Consider the following 22,990-nt stretch of genomic DNA (forward strand, 5'->3'; position numbering starts at 1 on the left):
TAGTAAACTTTCTGGTACTCTGGTATGTGTGTATGTGAGTGTGTGTGTGTGTGTTTGCATGCATGTATGTGCCGGTATGGCTCACCTCTCAGATAGTAAACTTTCTGGTACTCTGGTATGTGTGGCAATGTGTGTGTGTGTGTGTGTGTGTGTGTGTGTGTTTGCATGCGTGTATGTGCCAGTATGGCTCACCTCTCAGATAGTAAACTTTCTGGTACTCTGGTATGTGTGTATGTGACTGTGTGTGTGTGTGTGAAGGTGTGTGACTTTGTGTATGTGAGTGTGTGTGTGTGTGTTTGCGTGTATGTATGTGCCTGTATCATGGCTCACCTCTTAAGTAGTAAACTTTCTGGTACTGCTGTGTGTGTGTGAGTGTGTGTGTGTGTGTGTGTATGTGAGGGTGTGTGCGTACGTGCGCATGTGTATGTGTGTGTATGTGTGTGTGTGTGTATGTGCCAGTATGGCTCACCTCTCAGATAGTAAACTTTCTGGTACTCTGGTATGTGTGTATGTGAGTGTGTGTGTGTGTGTGTGTGTCTGTGTGTGTGCGTGCGTGCGCATGTGTATGTGTGTGCGTGTGTGTGTGTGTATGTGTTTGCGTGTGTATACGTGCCGGTATGGCTCACCTCTGAGATAGCAAACTTTCTGGTACTGCTGTGTGTGTGTGCATGTGTGTATGTGAGAGAAAATTAAGCTGGTGTGTTACGCCGAACGGCGGTTATACCGGCTATATAGATACAGATACAGACAGAGTGTGTGTGTGTGTGTTTGGGTGTGTGTGTGCATGTGTGTGAGTGTGTGTGTGTGTGTGTGTGTGTGTGTGTTTGGGTGGGTGAGTGTGTGTATGTTTGTGTGTACACGTGCCGGTATGGCTCACCTCTCAGATAGTAAACTTTCTGGTACTCTGGTATGTGTGTATGTGAGTGTGTGTGTATGTGAGTGTGTGTGCATGTGTGTATGTGAGTGTGTGTGTGTGTGTTTGGGTGTGTGTGCGTATGTGTGTGTTTGCGTGTGTGTGTGTGTGACTGTGTGTATGTGCGTGCGTGCACATGTGTGTGTATGTGTGTGTGTGTGCGTGTATGTATGTGCCTGTAACATGGCTCACCTCTTAAGTAGTAAACTTTCTGGTACTCCTGTGTGTGTGTGTGTGCATGCGTGCGCGTGTGTGTGCACGTAAATGTGTTTGTATGTCTCTCACCTCTTAAGTAGTAAACTTTCTGGTACTCCTGTGACACCTTCTGCCCTGGAATCGGCTCGTTCAGCATAACCTGTGGGGAAACACAAAACCAACCGTCAGGAATGGAACACGCACCGAGACACGCCCGGGGACAGGTGGGCATTCTGGTCGCCTGGCAACGATCATCGCCATGGCAACCCATGCCATCCCACCCGCCGGCGATTCCTCGCGCCGAGCGGTATGCGTGCGCTCGTCGGATCCTGTGAGCGATACCTGACAGTGATGAATGTGCACTTGGCTGAGGTATGCGCCCAGTATGTTGGCGTCGGCCATAACTGTGGGCTCCGCATACGTCACATTCACGATTAACTCTCATGGGCATCACAGGACCTCCAAGCAGACGCAAACCTTGCAACCTGGCATGTTTGTTAGTTTGTAAAAATATATAATAAAATATATAAGGATGGACTACAATTATTATGTTTACCTGCACGGAAGGGAAACATTTCGTTTTTGCAACATTTCTTATTCTTCTCCAAACAAACGAGGTCAACGACCTGGGCCAGACGGCTGTCGCCATGGTTACTGGTAAAGTAGCAAACACCCTGTGGTGTTTAATTACATTATGTGGCAAGAGGCTTAGTACAGAACAGGAGGAGCTGGTTATCATGTATATGAATGTGTTATATAAAAATAAACATTTAGTCATTGTTAGACTATAACATGTGAAGGTCCACTTTACATTTGCTTGAAAATGTTACATTTCTAGTGGATACTGATTTTGGAGTTCTACGGCAGTTCCAAGGAAAGCCAACACGAGGCCCAAACATTGAGTTATAATGAATTAAAAATTTGTCTTTCTCCAAATATCGGTGGCAAATGGTCTTTTTGAGCAGTTTTGACACCATGCGCGTTTGTTTGGCATAGTTGAAGCCCAACACGTCCTCAGTGCTGCCAAACTATCCCAGGATTTCCATGCCAGCAATATTGCAGGGAGGCGGGCGAAACCTCCCACCATGTCAGGGTGCCTGCTGGCATGCTGGGTAACCATGGTGATGGCAGCGGGTATGTGTGCTAAGGATGATATCTTAGCAGCTCAGCTCATAGCCTCCACTGCAGGCTCCTAAGGATAGCCCACCAGCAGCTCAGCTAATAGCCTCCACAGCAGGCTGGCCATTCAGTAGTGCAGCTTATGTCATAGCCTCTAATGCAGGCTCCTAAGGATGGTCCTACAACAGCACATTACATAGCCTCCACAGCAGGCTCCTAAGGATAGCCCAATAGCAGCTCAGCTCATAGCCTCCACTGCAGGCTCCTAAGGATAGCCCACCAGCAGCTCAGCTAATAGCCTCCACAGCAGGCTGGCCATTCAGTAGTGCAGCTTATGTCATAGCCTCTAATGCAGGCTCCTAAGGATCGTCCTACAACAGCACATTACATAGCCTCCACAGCAGGCTCCTAAGGATAGCCCAATAGCAGCTCAGCTTATGTGTAATATAGCCTCCACTGCAGGCTCCTAAGGATAGCTCAACAGCAGCTCATGATCAGCTTTAATATGCAATAGCCTCCACTGCAGGCTCCTAAGGATAGCTCAACAGCAGCTCATGATCAGCTTTAATATGCAATAGCCTCCACTGCAGGCTCCTAAGGATAGCCCAACAGCATCAAAGTCTAGTCTCAAAGTCTCAAAGCAGCTCAGCTTATGTTATAGCCTCTACAGCAGGCTCCTTAGGATGGTTCTGCAGCAGCTCAGCTTATGTTATAGCCTCCAATGCAGGCCCCTAAAGACGGTCCTACAGCAGCTCAGGTCATGTCATAGCCTCTACCACAGGCTCCTTAGGATGTTTATACAGCAGCACAGCTCATATACAAGGTGCGATAGATTCAATCAAACAAAATAGCTATCAGAAATTCATGGAGAATAATCCACAGAGTCTGGTGCAGAGGCTACTCAGCTCAGCTGCATCCCATTCATCATGGTGGACATGATGCCGGTCATGTCAACTTCGGGCAGTCATATTCTCAATGTCAAGGGCACACAGTGGGGGAATTCTTACATCGTGACTTGTTACTAGATGTATGTTTCATATTGCCATTTGAAAGAGCATGCTTCCTTTAAAGTTACCCGTACAAATGCAGTTCATTAAGGATGAGGTCATAGAGTTATTTTAATTGAAGAATAAAAGAGTTTGAAATGTACACCATTTCTGTTTTCTGCAGTATGTAAGATTCCAAATATTTGGAGTCTTTCCAAATCTAAAATGACAAGTACACTGGTGATAGCTGTAATGCAGATTTTTGAAAGCAGACATATACAATGTACATTTGTACATGATAAAGTGACGCAAGTTTTGACCAACAAATTGTGTAGGTTTTGATGTTCATGTTTCATTTTTATCATATTATATGAATTGCTACGGACTTCAGGAAGAATAGTGATACAATATATCACTAATGGACATCTAAATAAAACAAACAGCACATACATATATTTGAAGCCATGTACAGTACATGTCATAAGGCATATCGTACCTTTCCTGTTTGTGGCTTATTACTTAGCTTGTCTATTTGATGTTTAATTGATTTTCATTCACACAATTTACAACAGAAAAAGCAGAGTCGTTGCTAAAAGGAGTACTCAGACTACAAGGAGTACCCAGTACTAGTAAAAAGAGAGAACCTCATGTGAAAACTGACCCGAGAGGTCAACCTCTTTTGCTGAGCACTTTTAGTGTCAACAAATCCTTTGAAGGAGGCACCCCAAAACTTCCGGGTGGGACACAAAGTCAGACATACATACAAGCTCCTCTGTAGTCAGCTGTTGTGTTTCTGTGGTTGGTCTGATGTAATTAAGTATAGAACAATGGGCAGCAGTGTTGTGTTAGGGGGCGGTGAGGGGGAGCTGTGGTAAGTACCGGTGTTGACAAGGAGACACACACCACTGCCAAACACCTGAACCTGTCTGGGCAACTACATGTACAACTTACAGGGCTCGAAATACTTTTTTCAGCATACCTGCACTGGCGCATGTAACATTGAAAATTACCTGCACCAGACAAATTGTACCTGCACCACTCTGAATTTAGGAAGTATGGATAATACAAAAATTTTAAAGAACTATTGCTATTTTTTCTTTTATATGTAATGGGTGGTAACAGTCAATGCAGCTAATAACATACATGTACCTACACCAAAGGACATTTATGTATGAAACCCAGTACATGGACAAGTGCAGGTTAGGTGCAGGCAGACACCAGAAATACCAGCACAGCTCCAATTTTACCTGCACTAACCTGCATATGCAGGTGGTATTTCGAGCCCTGACTTATAAAGCAGGGTTGGACAAGTCCATTAGCCCGATTGTCAAGGGCAACTGAAAGTGCTGATTGGGCAAGTGCATGTCCTGCACCACTTGTCCGAAGGGGCAAGTAAGATTTTTCTATGAGTGAGATTTTGATATACTTGTTACCTTTCACAGTTATGGAATCAAGCATTGGTCACACAGAAAAAAAGAGGCAATAATAAAGGAATTCCCTTGCTGGAAGTGAAAATCCGTGGAAAAATGTCCTTTAAATTTCGGGCAAGTAAAAAAATGGCTTGGGCAAGTAGATTTTTTATGTACCTGCCCGGTAGGACAAGTGAATTTCAGAAAACTTGTCCAACCCTGTAAAGGCCACAGCAAGTAAATTTCTTGGCTTGTGGATTTAAGAAAAAAACGTAGCACTAGATCATTAAAAGTTCTAATGAGTCTCATAAGTTATAAGTCTATATACACAATTTTACATACATGGTACAAATAGCGAGAGACATGGTAGTCTTACCTTAGTCTGTGCCTTGATGCCATGATAGAAGCGACCAATGGCAGAGTTGGACAGGCCAGTCATGTACTGACACGGCTCGTTGTGCGGCTCCAAGGCCAGACATTTCTGCAAACCAACAGAAGTGGAAGCACATATCAGCAATAGTTTGAGGACAATTCAATAATTTATTTTTTATTCAAGCCTACTGTAGGTCAGACCAAAAGCTCCTTGGTCAGACTGACTTGAATATACAACAAAAACATGTAGATAACATCTGTGCACTCTTCATTTTTATCCAGTAGAAAGAAACGTTCGCAACTATACTGTAACTCCTAAGGTGCGAGCTGCAAATTAGCAACTACATGCTAAAAACAAACAGATATTACATTAACATATCGTACAATACTTCTTTTTCCAATAATAGTAAATATACTGTTTTTGTAAATCAAGGTATTGATAGAAAATTGTAGCAAGAGTGACTTTTGTGCTCACAGTGTAGAGCTTACAATCCAGGAGGTTTGCATTGCAACACACAAGTCTAAACCAGTGGTCTGCACCACTAAGGCACGATCTAGACACAGTTTTTCCCGATATCGGCGAGCCTACAACCTCTCGCTGACAGCTTTTTTCTAGCGTCTAGATGGAACTGCAATATCGCCATAAAGATATTGCCAGAATTTCTCCCGCAAGGTCCGGACCATTCGCCCGATAGCTTAGCAGGGGTCCCCGATAGCTTCCGCGCGCGTGTAGATGTGTCCCGACTTCGGGAGGGCTCATTAGCATATAACGCGGGCTCATAAGGCTATATAGCTGTTTATGACTGCAAGCGCCACGGGTGTCCCGCGGCCAACGTTCCAGATCCCTCCCGACACATCCACAGATATCGGTAAAAACTGTGTATAGATTGGGCCTACACCAGTGGTCTGCATCACTAACTGTTATCAAACAGACTTGGGTTACAGCAGAGAGGCGTTCACTGCCACAGGGTCACGAAAAAGTCAACATCAACACCACCTGTAGTTTTCTACAATGCGCACAATGAGTTTAAAGTAACTTGTTAAAAGTTTCTCCTTGTTTCTTATAAAATTAATCATTGCAGCTAATTTCTGCCTCCAACCAAGTCTGAGGTGTCACATTGACAAAGTGTGTTTGATTTTCTTTGAACCTTATGATTTGTTTATTAATGTAAGCTCATATCGACCTACACTGCAAGCCGCTTTTCATTGAGGTCATGAGGGAGGCAAGGGTCAGACAAAGTATATAACAGAGGTACAAATTACATCATTTAAAGTCATAACAAGTCTTTACACATATTTTACACATACATGGTACAAAATACATAATAGTGACAGCTGCTGCATGATTCCAGTCTGCTCGCGTGTATATCTAATAACAAGCCTTGCTTTTATTCTTACAATCCCAGTTTCGTGAGACAGACTTGTCACAACAAGCCCGGGTGTTTCATGTAGGGCACGGTTGACTCGAGGGGTCCCCATCTTACTTTGAAGTTGAGTAACGCTTCGAACGACAAACCACTGGGGTAGTACAGTTTGAAAGTTAGTGGAAACCATTCTGATTGAAGCAAAGCGGACGTTGCATCACGCTTCAAACGGCTGACCACTGGGGTAGTTTGAAAGACATTTGTGTTAGTGGAAATCATCATTCTGATTGAAGCAAAGTGGTATTGTAATTTCCAACACAAAAATGTACAGCTTACGATCCACTGCCGTGTTCTATCTGAAAAAATGTGACATCAAATGGTAGTGAATTGCCCACGACAAAGACTGGTGTTGTAAAGTTGAAAGTTTGGGTAAGTGGAATTTTTTGTGTTGGAAATTACAGTTCAACCTTGCGTTAGGGTTCCTCAATTTTTTAATGAATGAATGAATGAATGACCTTTATTGTACATTTGTGCTCAAACGAGCTAAGTACAGGTCGTAGCGCTAGTGATAAGGTACAATTTTGATATAAGAAAAAAGGCATCTTATCACCTCTACATATGCTAATACATTCTAGTATGTACAAGTTCAACTTCTTCTCGAGTTTGCTCAATGCAAGGCCACAGACCACTTCTTGGCACCGAACTACGCTAACTGTGGCAGCATCTCTTCTCCCAAAGTCAGAAACATCGAGCTTCAGCAAGCTCAACTGACTCAATAGGCGAAGCAGGGGTTATGAGGCTGCTCAGGAAATTTGATACCCCACTTACTTTAAAGTTGCGTAACGCGTCGAACGGGCGGCCGCTGTGGTAGTAGAGCGATCCACGGAACTGGTAGCCCTGGACGTGTTTGTCGTCTAAAATCAGCGCCGTGTTGAACTGCTCCATGGCCTTCTCATAGTCACCCAGCTCTCTGGGGTGCAACAAACACAAAGGAGACTCAGTTAGCACAAAAGGTTTTGAAACTGAAGTTCATTGCATTTTGCCATGTGTGATGGAAAAACTGTACCTTTATCCATGGAGTAACAATTATCCATAGTATTTAAAAGTGGGGCATTCAGGGATAACAAGTCGACAGACGGTGGTTTTAAACTGCAGTATTTAAGAAAAATTGGAAATCGTCTGTTGGCTTATCCCTAAATATCCTATTTTTAAATACAACGAATACAGGACACCCTGCGGATAAAGGTGAACTAGCGTTAAGACCATGTCTTGACATTTGTGATTTGAGATATGACTCTAAATCTGAGTGCAATTACGGATATTTGTACCTGTAGTACACAATACTGGAAAAAAAGATACTGTCTGTTGGAATTTTCTGTCAATGTGAACTGGGATGATGAATACAAGCCCCTATGAGCTGTACAGTATCTTACAAAGCATTTGTATGACACATAATGCTAACCATAAAACTTATGACGGTTGACACAAATAATTCTTAGCTTTTATCTCTTGTTGCCATTTCCAGATCATTGTTACGGTAATATGTTTCTATGTATGAACCAACAATTAGAAAGGCCCAAATATGTGCTGCTATCCCAAGATTTCTCACCTGCCCACTAGGTACATGTTTCTTACCTGTACACCTGCCCAAGATTTCTCATGTTTCTTACCTGTACACCTGCCCAAGATTTCTCACCTGCCCACTAGGTACATGTTTCTTACCTGTACACCTGTCCAAGATTTCTCATGTTCCTTACCTGTACACCTGCCCAAGATTTCTCACCTGTCCACTAGGTACATGTTTCTTACCTGTACACCTGACCAAGATTTCTTATGTTTCTTACCTGTACACCTGTCCAAGATTTCTCATGTTCCTTACCTGTACACCTGCCCAAGATTTCTCACCTGTCCACTAGGTACATGTTCCTTACCTGTACACCTGACCAAGATTTCTTATGTTTCTTACCTGTACACCTGCCCACTAGGTACATGTTTCTTACCTGTACACCTGCCCAAGATTTCTCATGTTCCTTACCTGTACACCTGCCCAAGATTTCTCACCTGTCCACTAGGTACATGTTTCTTACCTGTACACCTGTCCACTAGGTACTGTTTCTTACCTGTACACCTGCCCAAGATTTCTCATGTTTCTTACCTGTACACCTGCCCAAGATTTCTCATGTTTCTTACCTGTACACCTGCCCAAGATTTCTCATGTTTCTTACCTGTACACCTGCCCAAGATTTCTCATGTTTCTTACCTGTACACCTGCCCAAGATTTCTCACCTGCCCACTAGGTACATGTTTCTTACCTGTACACCTGTCCACTAGGTACTGTTTCTTACCTGTACACCTGCCCAAGATTTCTCATGTTTCTTACCTGTACACCTGCCCAAGATTTCTCATGTTCCTTACCTGTACACCTGCCCAAGATTTCTCATGCTTCTTACCTGTACACCTGCCCAAGATGGTTCATGTTCCTTACCTGTACACCTGCCCAAGATTTCTCATGCTTCTTACCTGTACACCTGCCCAAGATTTCTCATGCTTCTTACCTGTACACCTGCCCACTAGGTACATGTTCCTTACCTGTACACCTGCCCAAGATTTCTTATGTTTCTTACCTGTACACCTGCCCACTAGGTACATGTTCCTTACCTGTACACCTGACCAAGATTTCTTATGTTTCTTACCTGTACACCTGCCCACTAGGTACATGTTCCTTACTTGTACACCTGACCAAGATTTCTTATGTTTCTTACCTGTACACCTGCCCATTAGGTACATGTTCTTTACCTGTACACCTGCCTACTAGGTACATGTTTCTTACCTGTACACCTGCCCAAGATTTATCACCTGTCCACTAGGTACATGTTCCTTACCTGTACACCTGCCCAAGATTTCTTATGTTTCTTACCTGTACACCTGCCCACTATGTACATGTTCCTTACCTGTACACCTGCCCAAGATTTCTTATGTCTCTTACCTGTACACCTGCCCACTAGGTACATGTTCCTTACCTGTACACCTGACCAAGATTTCTTATGTTTCTTACCTGTACACCTGCCCATTAGGTACATGTTCTTTACCTGTACACCTGCCTACTAGGTACATGTTTCTTACCTGTACACCTGACCAAGATTTCTTATGTTTCTTACATGTACCTGTACACCTGCCCATTAGGTACATGTTCTTTACCTGTACACCTGCCCAAGATTTCTTATGTTTCTTACCTGTACACCTGCCCACTAGGTACATGTTCCTTACCTGTACACCTGCCCAAGATTTCTTATGTTTCTTACCTGTACACCTGCCCACTAGGTACATGTTCCTTACCTGTACACCTGACCAAGATTTCTTATGTTTCTTACCTGTACACCTGCCCACTAGGTACATGTTCCTTACCTGTACACCTGACCAAGATTTCTTATGTTTCTTACCTGTACCTGTACACCTGCCCATTAGGTACATGTTCTTTACCTGTACACCTGCCTACTAGGTACATGTTTCTTACCTGTACACCTGACCAAGATTTCTTATGTTTCTTACCTGTACACCTGCCCATTAGGTACATGTTCTTTACCTGTACACCTGCCTACTAGGTACATGTTTCTTACCTGTACACCTGACCAAGATTTCTTATGTTTCTTACCTGTACACCTGCCCATTAGGTACATGTTCTTTACCTGTACACCTGCCTACTAGGTACATGTTTCTTACCTGTACACCTGCCCAAGATTTATCACCTGTCCATTAGGTACATGTTCCTTACCTGTACACCTGCCCAAGATTTCTCATGTTCCTTACCTGTACACCTGCCCAAGATTTCTCATGTTCCTTACCTGTACACCTGCCCAAGATTTCTCATGTTTCTTACCTGTACACCTGCCCAAGATTTCTCATGTTTCTTACCTGTACACCTGCCCAAGATTTCTCATGTTTCTTACCTGTACACCTGCCCAAGATTCCTTATTGCCTCCACGTACTCAGGGTTGGCCTTGATGACGTTCTCAAAGATCTTGGCAGCTTCCTGGTTGTAGAGACAGAATATTCGTGATCTAATCTCAATCTGAACTTGACACTGGATAAACAATTAAGCTTCACAAAATAGTTTAAAATAGCATACTTTATTCCAAACTACATGTAGTAAATAGCTAACAACATTGTTAAGCTAAATATGGATCCTACTAAAGTCAAACTTACTCAAAGTCAAATATGTTAAAATACTTCTGTTCAATCATGTAGATATTTAGCTTAACCCTATCTAGACCAGGCTTTTTTGGGATCCCTGGGACCAAGGGGGGGCTCTTTTGACCCCCCCGTCGTATTTTCAAAACGGCTTGAGTTACGATCATCAAATTTGAAGGGGATGATGTTCTAGTAGAGTTTTATATTTTCTGTAATTTTGGTATCGTTATGACGTAATATGACGTAATTATGACGTCATAATGTCATATTTTGGGCTAAAATCGTCAAAATATTAAATTTCCGCTATACTTAAATGTATTGAGCAAAATGATGACAATAAAGCTTATCTTATTGGTGTCTAAGTCTGCCAAGTCTTATGTTTCCAATGGCGTCGACACTGACGTCTATGTGACGTCAGAAAATGACGTCATTTGTCCGCCATCTTGGATCGACAACCGTGAATTTTCTAAAATACGACTTTTTCCACATATAACCCCAAAACCCAATACAGATGGACTGAAAATGATCAAATGATTGTGTTTTGTAAGAAAATAAAAGATTTTGACGGTATTTGAGTAAAAATTACATGTATTTATTGTTTAAAATGGCAATGTCCGCCATCTTGGATTTTGACCCATGACGTCATCAAATTAGCATAAATTATGAATATTTAAATGAAAATATTACTTAAAATTACACAGGATGTTAATGATATTAATAAACAAGTTTGATCTTGCAATTAAACCATGATATCCCATAATTCAAACTGAAATTAGTAAATTTGGGAAAATATGCCTGTCAGAAACCCGTTGCCATGGCAACACGAAAAATCACAAACTAAAACTTTTTTCGCAGAATTGTTGCCAACAATATTTTAGGAAAAGTCACCAAGTTTCGTAGTCCTAGCACACGTCGTTCACTAGTTATACGACGTCAAAGTCGACGCGGGCACTTTTAGCCCCCCCCCTGGTCTAGATAGGGTTAAAACACCTGAGAGAGAAAAAAAATTAGAATTCCTAGGGCAGGGCTTGAAATACTTTTTTCTGCATACCTGCACTGGTGCAGGTAACATTGAAAATTACCTGCACCAGACAAGTTTTACATTGTTTTTTTTGTACCTCCATCACTCTGAACTTAATAATTATGAATCATACTAAAATTGTTCAGGAACCATGCATTGCTATTTCTTGTTTCATACTTTATCAATGCAGCTAATCCATACACACCTACATCATAGGACATTTATGTATAAAACCCAGTACATGGACCAGTACAGGTTAGGTACAGGTAGACACCAGAAATACCTGCACAGCTCCAATTTTACCTGCACTGACCTGCATATGCAGGTGGTATTTCAAGCTCTGTAGTGTCCAAATTTATAGTTTATGAATCTTATCTTATCTGAAGTGATTTCGGAAGACATTGTCCTCACCCTTAAAGCCCCTCGGTGGAAGACAGCCAGGCCAAGGAAGTGTAAAACGTTTGGCTGGTTGCTGTCCTTCTCCAGAGATTTCTTAAAGTCTGCCTGGGCTGACGTGTAGTGCTGTAAAGGGTCGAGAAGAATGAATGAATGAATTTTATTGCTCAATAATCGTACAGGGTACAATGTATGGCAATTAATAACAACTAATAGCTATACAGACAATAGTACTAAGAGGCTACATACAAAGCAACAACAAAACTTTATCAATAACAGTACAGTTATGTATGATTAATCTGGTCTCGCATTTGGAATACATTATAAAGAAACTGGCCTACGTAGACGGATATATGAGATGAACATGAGAGCAATACATGGAAAATATCGCTTTCTGTACCAGCAAGAGAGATGTGTGTGTTGGTTCTAATATTCTTAAACAATGTTTCTCTCTCTTTACTGTAGGTAGGACATCTCATAACATTGAAGTGAAAATCAACACCGGAGGCATCATGGTAGGTCTAGATGATGCGTGATGGCAAAATTGCGATTGGAAAGTAAAAAGACATTTGGCATTTGAATAGTTAGAGATAAGAGATAAGAAAGAACTCTGGTTGGCTCCAGGTCACATGGTTCTTGGTAGCAAGTTCAAACAGGCATTTGGAAGTTTATTCATTTGAACTTTACCATGTACACAATGGTGGGGAGGCAAAAACAGGTGAACACCTTTACTAGTTGCCTGTAGTTTCATCTCATTAACACTGCTTCTGGGAAATACTAGTATTTGACACCTGAAGCTATCAATGCCGTAAGCATTAAACATTTGAATGGGGACGAGCGCCAGTCTTTGGTCTATAGGGGAACAAGCAGAGGAGAAAATAGGGTGGACACCAGGCTAAAAGGCCTATCTCTGAGCCCCTCCCACCTCTGTTGAAACATGGAAATCTAAAATTGAAACAGGAAACAAAACGTTTTTTTTTTCTTAGGCCTAATTGTGATGGACAGTTAGGGTTAAATGCAACTATGGGGTATTTGGGAATCTGAGAGCCATGGGCTGCTGTGCCTCTCAGTCCTCACCTTCAAACGACAGTTGTTAAAACACCTACACAACTGATTCACACGGCTCTATGACACAGACGCCCCCCCATGCACCTGGACTTCGTCTTGCTCCTGTTCTACATGCTTCCCACAATGACACATTAATCGAACCCCAATTTCATTTTGTACTTTGTATTCAAGTCTTATCTATTGTGCATTATGTATATAAGTTATATTTTGTTACCAATTATTATTGTATATACCATTTTGTATCTTATTATTTACTTGAATGTGTATTTTGTTTCTTTCGGGGAGATTGCAGAGGTGACCCGTCACCTGTTTTGTCCTACCCTCCATATATGGAGATATGGAAATTTCAATAAAGCCTCAACAATTTTATTTGGTGTTTCTCGGATTTTTTCAGAAAAAAATTGGGTCAGTCGGTCGAAAAAAAAATTTAAAAAAAGTCGGGTGTAGGAGAGATCGGACAGGAAAATCTAAACTTTCAACATTTAGGGTGTCCCTGGTAGCAAAGTCTGCAGTTTGAAGAAAAATGATAAACGTACTGTCCAAAATAGGCGCGTACAGCTACTGGAATTTGAGGACCACAGTTAATTTGAGAAAGGAGAGTCAGAGAAATTTTGTCAACACGAGGTGTGGCCATAAATTTTGAAAGTTTTTGTTTCGAAGGGCCGGGAAATCCGAGAAACAACAAATAAAATTGGTGTGGCCTAAACAAACAAATAAACAAACTGACCTCCCGTAGGAAGTTGAGGGTGCCCCTCCTGAAGAAGCGTCTGGCCGTTGGTTCTAAGTTGATGGCGATATCCAGATCCACGATGGCGTCTCTGCCTCTTCCAATGGGGGACAAGATCTACAAGTACAACAACAACAACAAATTTGTCAATAGGACAGCTCAGGGTTGTAGCCAGCACCAGTCCTTCCGTCCGTTGACAGAATTTTGCAGCTGGGGACGGAAAAAAAATTTGCCCATTCCGTCCTCTGTGAGCAAAATTAAACCCTCAAAATGCAGGAAATAGTGTTTCAGAGGGTCTAGATTTCAAAATTTTCCTTGGAATATGCCCCCAGACCCCCCTAGCAACGCTGCACCAAAGCCATTCAAAATCGAGGGGACGGAAAATGATTTCTGGCTGGATACAACCCTGGGACAGCTCCAAGTAAGATAAAGCCTGGTCAAAGTCCTGCAATTGAGAATTTATTTTGAGAAGATAAGCAATGGAGATTATAAAGAACCCAACACCCTTATGGATAGGTAGGGGTTTAACCACAGGTACCAGTCATTTCAATGGCGTGGGTTCGCATCCCACCGCTGCCACCAAATCTAGCGAGTGGCATTCTCCTATGCAGAGGGACCACAGTCGTGTCAAAACGCCTTGTGTTTACCTCTGGTATCTTGTGCACTCAGACCAGTTAGGGACCGCCCTACTTATAAATATTAATGAGCTTGCCCTTATATGGGCAGTCAGCTGTTGGGGATCGGGCGTAGAAGGATGGAGACATGTAATACGTAACATGATTGGCTGATAGCTTCCCAGCGGCCTTTGCGAGACAGCTTGAGACAACAAAAAGCCCAAGAAAAGCCTATTCTCTGATTGGTTGACAGCTGGTTTGTGGCGAAAATCATAATAACCACTGATAGGGCATGAGATAGCAGGGCCCCATAGGCTAATGCCGTTGGGAACCGGGCGTTAGGAGGATGGCGAGTGGCCGAGCTAGGGTAACACAGACAGGAGGTCCGGACACATTGGATCACACTCTAGAACTGACTCGACCACGAGGGCCGGTCGCCTTTATCGTAATTCCTAGCTTAAGTAAACCAGATGGGCCGGGACCCCCATACGTGGTGGGCTGGTCCTCACACAGTTCAGTCTTACGTAGCTCGTACTTTATATACACAACTGGCGTGTTATACCTTTGATCTGTTTACCAGTTTCGTAAAACGACCCCCCCCCCCAAAAAAAGACGACAAAAGATTGCCTCCTCACCTCCGCTCTTCTCTCGTAGCTCTCGGCCAGTTTTCTGTCCAGCTCGATGGCTTTGGTGAAGTCTGCCAGCGCCAGTTCTGCATTGATCTTATACTGGGGGGAGGGCAACAGGGAAGGATCAGGAAACGTAGCCAAATAGATTACTACAGGAAACTATGTGTAAAGGTAGATGATACCAGAGATACTTCAAACAGCATCTAGAAAAAAATTCTGAAAGCAAGTTGCCCAATACGTATTGAGGGTCTGCATGGGGAATTCAGAAGAGCCCCCAATGTACCATGATAAAATCAAGGAACAATAACAACATGGAAGACAATGTTAGTTTCCTATGTTAATTTCAGTGTCTTTCATTGTATGTTTATGTATGTGTCCAGGGGCACCGGAAAAGCAGGCAGCAGCCTGAGAGTGTTTTCCCTAAAAAAATAAATTAAAATGAAATGAAATTGCTCTAAATCTGGCCACCTCGGTATGTATAATGTGGATAGGAGTTTAAGACAGCTTTCCCTACAAATAAGGGGAAAAAAAATGGCTGCCTACACCTTAAGGAAAAGGGGTATGCAGGCCCTCAATACTGGGATGACATAGGCTTTAAAAAGCATTTAATGCAGATATGCAAGACCCTGTCCTAACACTGCGATAATACTGTAAATCCTGAAATGTTTGCTGCCGTTTTATTTTTGCGGTTTTTGTTAATGGCCTCTCCACCGTAACACCACAAATACGCATCAATTATAACTGTACTGCGCACTACAGACTTGTTTCAACTGCAAAAAATTCATTTTGCTCGTACCTCGAAATTACGTCCCTGTGAAAAATAAATGAATTCACAGTTAACAAATTCCATATGATATTCATTCATTATATATGTATACAGGCTAGTTGTCTGTAAACACTGCAGGACAGCTCCATTGAATATGTATTTAGATTTGGCTATACCTACATGTACATGTAAGCTCTTTTCATATTGTTACAGTTTTAGTACAGTACAATATATTGCTGTATGTAATATTTCTGACATTAGTGAGTTCACACTCACTCACTCACTATCCAGTTGCTTATGCTTATCCAGTGAACTGTGTTATTTCTATACCACATCTTTGATTCATTTTATAACACTATCTTTATTACACAGGGCTCGAAATACTTTTTTCTGTCTACCTGCACTGGTGCAGGTAGCTTTTGAAATTACCTGCACCAGAGAAATTTTACCTGCACCATTCAAAAATAATCAAAAAGTAGATAAAACAACCCACACTTGATACACATATTTACTACCTTCTTTACTGTAACAAAATAGGTATACCGGTATTTATGGATTTTATTATGAAAAATCACACTGGAAGCTGTTCATTTGACATCTTTATTATTTATTGCTGCATCTCTTTTTTGCAGAATGACAATCAGTACAGCAAAGAAAATCTACTTTACAATAATACATGGTGCATAACCTGGTGCAGGTTAGGTGCAGGTAGACATCAGAAATACCTGCACAGCAAAAAAATCCCCTGCACTAACGTGCATATGCAGGTAGTATTTCGAGCCCTGTTACATAAGAATTATGATAATATGGAAGAAAAGATAAACCCTTACGTACCTGCAAACCTTTCCGAGCGTACGCCGACCCTCGTCCATGATACGCTGCTATAACATCAGGGTGATCCTACAAGAGTCGAAGAAGGAAGTGAGAATGTCCACAAGTTCTTTCATGCAAAATAAGAAACTAAACACAACATGATTGTATAGCCTCGATACCAGACCCAGCCCAATCTTAAAAATATCTATCATTTATCTATCCCTACACGATAGATATTTTTGAGATCGGGATGGGGTCTGGTATCCAGGCTAATGATTGTATAATCAATTTCTTCCTCACTTCCTAAAGAATTTGTGCTAGGAAGAACTTCTGAGGGATGACAAAATAATTATAAGAATCCCAGTTCAAGTAGAGACTTCAAGAGAAGGCTCAAGCTTTAGTAATGCTACCTAAAGAATAAGAGATCATAGTGGATCCATCTGCAGCTTAGAATCCCTTCCAGAACTTTCGTTATGTCCAATTTCTAATGTGTTGGAAATTCTAGTTCAACACTGACCCAGAATGACTTTCTTTTAACATCACAGGTGAACTTTCAACTGAAGACTACAAGATCATTTAAGAAAGTTGCTGACTAAGTAGGCATGTACAAGGACATTGTGAGTACATTGCAGATAATCTTTGATTTACACATGTATTGAACTCTAAAACACATTAGTAGCATCTTCTGGACACTTTAGGCATGTTACATGTAATAATGTTACATGGGACTAACTAACTAACTAACTAACATGTAATAAAATCTAAGTTTAAGCAACTATACAATTACAAGAGACTGATAAAAGCCATGCACAATTGAGACATGTCCTGCACTTACCTTTAGAAAGGCTGAGAAATGCTGTATGGACTCATCCGGGGACCCAGTGTTCGCAAGCACGATACCAAAAGCTGGAAACAAGAAAAATCATTTCAGAGGCTTAGCAGCATCCAGTCATTTATCAAAAATAAATTATTATTAATCTATTCAAATGAATCAAAGTCAAACCTGGCTGGATCACTACATGTATCTGGCACAGGCAACCAACTCAAGTCACAAGCCAGATTAAAACTGTGTTGTCAATTTTTACATATCAATCATCCATCTTTCCTAGGTCCTTCCTTAGCTGTATTCATAAACCCAACCTAGCCTTCTATCCATGCTATTCTAGATCCAGTCCATTATTTGGGAGGGAAGCTCTCACAGGTACTAGTACCTTCCTTGCCAAAATGTCTGGCACCAGTTCATAGAGAGAGATTGGCATTAAAACATTTGTGTACAATATACGCGAGAGCTCTGATCTACACAGTTCTCTGTAACAGGCATTGAGAAATTTGATCCCAGTTTGCCCGCTGTGGGTGTGGCTCTGGGATTGATCTGTTTGTAACAATAGAACAATGCCTCATTCCCTATCAGTATCATGTTACTTCATCTATATGATGATCATGACTTCAGTCATAATGGAGATGGGTGGGGCTTTGGAATTGGTCTGTTTACACTGAGTAATGTGTAGTAACAATATCCCATTTGCCATCGCATTAACTAAATCTGCAGTATGATCATGGTGTAGTAGGTGTAGTAGCTACCAAGCACCACTTCTAACTGGATCATCTCCTAACTCAACAACTCGTCAGGACCACTCAAAAGCTCTTCATGCGCCACTTCCACCTCTTGGGACTGTCCAAGTGATTTACAATCATAGCTCCATGTTGACTTCTATTGATACACACTAGGGGTGGGTACCGGTATAGAACATTCAGGTCCAGGTCCGGTTCAGGTCCAAAGGATCAGGTCCAGGTCCGGACCTGAACCTGGACCTCATTCAGTATGTGAAAACTTATGAATGCAAAATACAAAGAACAATGGTCCATTCTGCTACAAAGAAATCTGTTTGGTGGAGTATTTGAGTCAAACTGGCGTTTTAAAATCCTACAAGGTTAACTGCCACTATACGATTGACTGTAAAACTTGGTAGAGATTACAATATACTGTACTCTACTTCGCTCTTGTTATTTTCTTCAATTCATTTTCTAATGGGTCTAAGATCCGGTCCACCATCCGTTCCACCGAATTTTTACAGGTCCGTTTTTTCTGGACCAGTCCAATATGAAAAAACGGTGTACCGGTACCCAGCCCTAATAGTAATACACACCAAAGTTGTGTATCTGCCAACATTTCAGTTACTGACCTCAGCTACCTTTTACAGAGCACCAGGGACTTGTCTACCACTTGCCACTCTTTGTGAATCAGTGGCAGATATAGAGCTTTTAACTGTTCAGCAAAAACTCAGTAAAACGTATAGTAAGGTTATTTACCAAACTGATAAAACTGTTCATAAATGACTTAAACTACCTCTTCAGAAAGATGTTTTTTTTTTATAATAGCCATTCAAATGTTACAAAGTTTGCTTTAAGCTCTTGATACACAAGATGCTTTCAATAGTACCTACCTGTGCTTAAGTGCAACTAATAATGTGATACATATAGTATGTGGCAATCAAGGTCTTGTGTTCAGTGTTGTTGTTCTAGAATCTAGAGGTTCTGGGTTGGAATCTCTTGAGTGGCAGGCCCCAATGTTCCACCATTGGGAAAGGCACTTCACATCTATTTCCTCTTTTAAAAGTTTTATTTTTTTCTTTACATCGTTATCATATTATTATTAGCTGTGTTTGAGGAGAGCCACACCCTGAGCATTTTGTGTCCCCTGCACTTATGGAAAGTGTCCCCTGCACTTATCGAAAAGACTAGGAATCCATCCGGGTTTAAGAGGATCAAACCTTACAATCTAGTCTCACACAGCTTGTTAACTGTACGAAACTTGTGAAGGTGGTTTACCCTCAGTTATGTGAAACAAAAAAGCTGTACCTATTTCTGCATCCAGCTGTGAGTCCCCAGAGCTGACCAGGGGCACCAGTCCCTTGTCCAACAGCACGGCAGCATACTCCTGTACACACAGAGGCACAAATTGTAACACAAAAGTTTTAACAAATATTTTAACCACATACACAAATATCTAGGTGCACTGGTGCATCCAGTCAAAAATTAGCTAGTCTGAAATTCAGCCTTCATAGCTTTGGGCCGCTCCAAACAGATAGATATTGTACTAACGTTATAGTGTGAATTAGTGGTGTAACGGATTGGAATAGAGTTGCTTCATCTCATTACGTAGAAAAGTGCCCAAAGAGTTGACTTTGATAACTGAAGTTCTACAACCCTGACTTGGGCTAATATTGCTTAGGTTGGGCTTAAGATAAAAATGTTGTGTTTCCTGTTTCAGTCCTGAAAAAAATAGGGTCGGTAGGTAGGGATATACTTTTTATAAGAATTTTCTTGTAATTCTTTTAGGGCTGGCCAAAACTCCAGTGAGACATATTACAATACAGTTGAACAAAGTAAAATGAAATGCATGAGGACGCTAATCATCTTTCATTGTCCAACTTGAATGTTGTGAATAAAAGATACATCTATCCTTCATTAGATAGGACAATCAGTACTCTTACTTTAATATGAAGCAGGCTGAATAAAACTTCTAACTGAAAGCTATGTGACCCCACTGCCCACTGGAAAAAAGTCTAGGGTCGGCAGGTTTTTCTAGGGTAGGTAGGGAAACAGGAAACACAACATTTTTCCCTAGGCCCTGCCATTTAAACCAGAAACCCCAGGAGAATGTACAGACTCACCCTGAGCATGCTGGCTGCCGGGGACTCCTGGTCGCGCTGGCAGGTGTCCTGGGTCGCGCCATTCTTCCCCAGGAGGGAGCACAGGCCGGATATGGTGGACAAGCTGCCTTGTTCTGGACAGGAAATAGGATGGAGAATCTCAGCATCTATATTATAGTACAGTCGGAACATTATTGAAGTTTATTTTTGTTTCCTATAGGCCTTTCAAGTATTTGTCTTCCTTTCCTTTGCATATCAATTTATACTATTTTGTGGTTAAAATTTGCTGATCAACAGATCCCTGTCACTGACAAGCTAATGGATGCTACAAATATACCTGTTCCTCTTATAGAGCAACATTCTACCAAAGGAAGGCAACCACAACTTATTGAGATCTTGTCATCACAAGCCATGTACATAAGTAGCATGTTTAATCATGCTGTATATATATATGTAACAACAAGGAGAAAGATGAAATGTCTATCTTATGATAAATACATAAATAATTACCTGGATGTCTAACCTTCATCAACTTACATACTTTACTAAGGTTCAAATTGTGAGGTTCTTAAGGCCTAGGAAAAAAAATGTTGTGTTTCCTGTTTCAGTCCTGAAAAAATTAGGGTCGGTAGGTAGGGATTATCTTTTTTTTTTCTTGTATCTTTTTTTAGGCTGGCCAAAATTCTAGTGATACATATTTACAATACAGTTGAACAAAGTAAACTGAAATGTATGATGACACTTGTCTTTCAATGTCAAACTTTAATTTTGTGCATGTTAGATACATTTATCCTTCATTAGATGGGACAAGCAGTGTTTTACTTCAATAGGAAGCAGGCCAAATAAAAATTCTAACTGGAAGCTATGTGACTCCACTGCCCACCCCCAAAAAAAGTCTAGGGTCGGCAGGTTTTTTTAGGGTAGGTAGGGAAACAGGAAACACAACATTTTTTTCCAAGGCCTTCATTGTAGATCAGGACAGTGTTATGAACACCTGTGGGCAGGTGTGAACAAAGCGTACAGGTGTAAGCACTGCTGAAACACCTGTACAGTTCCTTAAAACCATCCCAACATCCCAGAACTCCACAGGAAGACCTCTGGTTACTCGAGCTCTGTTGTGACAACGTCGTGTCGGCAAAACAGACGACTTACACCCTGCAATTTGGACAACAGGATTTCCTGAAACTGATCGCACTAGTGATATGTCATCTTTCAACAACCCCGCCTTTCAGACTGTTGACAGTACGACTGAGACCAAGTAACAATGCAAAACTTGCTGTTATCTCCTTTACTCTTCACACAAGGCTTGTTGTCAAAGTCTCTTGTATCACAAAGGCTGGTTGACCAAGTTTGAACAAATCTTCAGATGTGACAGCTTTAAGAACAGCAATGACACATACATTGAAGAGAAGATGGACATAGGAGCTACCAAAGATTGGAGAAAATGGAGATCTCTTGTGAATAAAGGAGGCAAATAAAATCGTTACCATGACAACATGACACAGTACTCATGTGTCGCATACATGTTGTCATCATCGATGGTATTAAATAACGTCATGCTGTGTGTTATGTTAGCCAAACTTGGGGTTTCTAAAAAGGCTCATACCCTGATGATGTTGTTTGACTTAAGAAGAGAATAACTGATAGATACTCTTTCCAAGCAGATGTTGGTGGGGAATCATGCTCCCTGTTTTCTATCTGTGGCATCAAACATTGGTGGGGTGTGCCATCGGACAGAAAACGGGACATACGATAAGAAGATCAAAATCTTCCCCATCAACCTCTGCTTGGAGAGTAAGTCAGAGCCACCTGTATGGACATATCTGAACACAGCTGTTTACGTAACAGCAAACTTTTCACCATTCAATTTGTTTGTATTTACATTGCGGTGTATCTGTCAGTGGATCAGAATAAAATGTTGCATATCTAGCTAGATGTAAGTCATTTCTCTCCCTGTGTTGTTTGTAAACAGAACAGCCCCATTCATTTCAGACAAGTTGGTACAACAAACAATGACGTGTAGCCCCAGGGCTAAATATCAAAACAAAAATATTGATTCCTGCAACATTTGACCTCAAAACATCAGCTGATCGTTTGTTGTTGTTTTTTTTTTCTTCATAACAAAAACAGAAGCTATCTTTCAGTGTTAATCTGACGATACTGAGTTATCTTTCTAGCGATGTTTATTCTGTCCGTAACTGTGGACATCGGTCACTCAGCCGTGTAGTAACTGGACAAAGACAACGAGTCAGTCAGCTGACGGGGTCACAACATGAAGAAATGGACGACACTGTTACACTAACAACCAGTAACGGATACGCTGTTGTCGTGGCAGATCTGGCACTACACAATTAAGCTGTTGACAAGATAATGTGTTGACTTGGACCCCAATGCTTACCGCACTCCCTGGCGACCTCCCCGAGCCCCAGTCCGAGATAGGAGTTGGGCGGGATGTGCCCTGCCCACACCCGGCACCCCCCAAACACCGCCCCTATGGGCTCGTATAGCGTCACGGGGAGAGCCATGGCGTTCTTCTGGGACTCATCGGACTTGTCGCACGCCCTGGGATCTATCTTGTTGGGTACCCCCTCCAGAGGAGCCGAGTAGGAGGCTGCGGACAGGAAAATCGCGGCGATGATGTGGAAATGTCGACCGGCGGCCGCCATCTTGACAGTACGAGTTTGCAAGGCATGCCGGGAAGCACCATCTTCTTCAAGCAGATGTTGGGAGGGAGGATGGTAACGTCCCGTTTGGTCA

At 41.8% G+C, this 22,990-nt stretch overlaps 1 protein-coding gene across 6 annotated transcripts in view; it reads right to left on the reverse strand.

Annotated features, from left to right (window-relative positions):
* LOC118420922 (tetratricopeptide repeat protein 13-like) overlaps positions 1-22,990 on the reverse strand; it is a 54,098-nt gene extending 31,108 nt beyond the window's left edge. For 2 of the 6 annotated variants that reach the window (XM_035828001.1, XM_035828021.1), the window contains exons 1-12: positions 22,632-22,990; positions 20,255-20,367; positions 19,440-19,518; positions 17,416-17,486; positions 16,602-16,667; positions 15,008-15,100; positions 13,759-13,875; positions 11,979-12,089; positions 10,306-10,388; positions 7,187-7,328; positions 4,999-5,103; positions 1,199-1,268 (exon numbers count right to left, since the gene is read on the reverse strand). In XM_035828001.1, coding sequence (XP_035683894.1) covers positions 1,199-1,268; positions 4,999-5,103; positions 7,187-7,328; positions 10,306-10,388; positions 11,979-12,089; positions 13,759-13,875; positions 15,008-15,100; positions 16,602-16,667; positions 17,416-17,486; positions 19,440-19,518; positions 20,255-20,367; positions 22,632-22,899 — 1,318 coding nt within the window. In that variant the 5' untranslated portion in view covers positions 22,900-22,990. The remainder of the gene's footprint in view (positions 1-1,198; positions 1,269-4,998; positions 5,104-7,186; positions 7,329-10,305; positions 10,389-11,978; positions 12,090-13,758; positions 13,876-15,007; positions 15,101-16,601; positions 16,668-17,415; positions 17,487-19,439; positions 19,519-20,254; positions 20,368-22,631) is intronic. The other 4 variants (XM_035828013.1, XM_035828036.1, XM_035828029.1 and 1 more) reach the window with 4 other exon arrangements.

The sequence above is a fragment of the Branchiostoma floridae genome, chromosome 1, assembly GCF_000003815.2.
Source record: "Branchiostoma floridae strain S238N-H82 chromosome 1, Bfl_VNyyK, whole genome shotgun sequence".
Classification (NCBI taxonomy): domain Eukaryota; kingdom Metazoa; phylum Chordata; class Leptocardii; order Amphioxiformes; family Branchiostomatidae; genus Branchiostoma; species Branchiostoma floridae.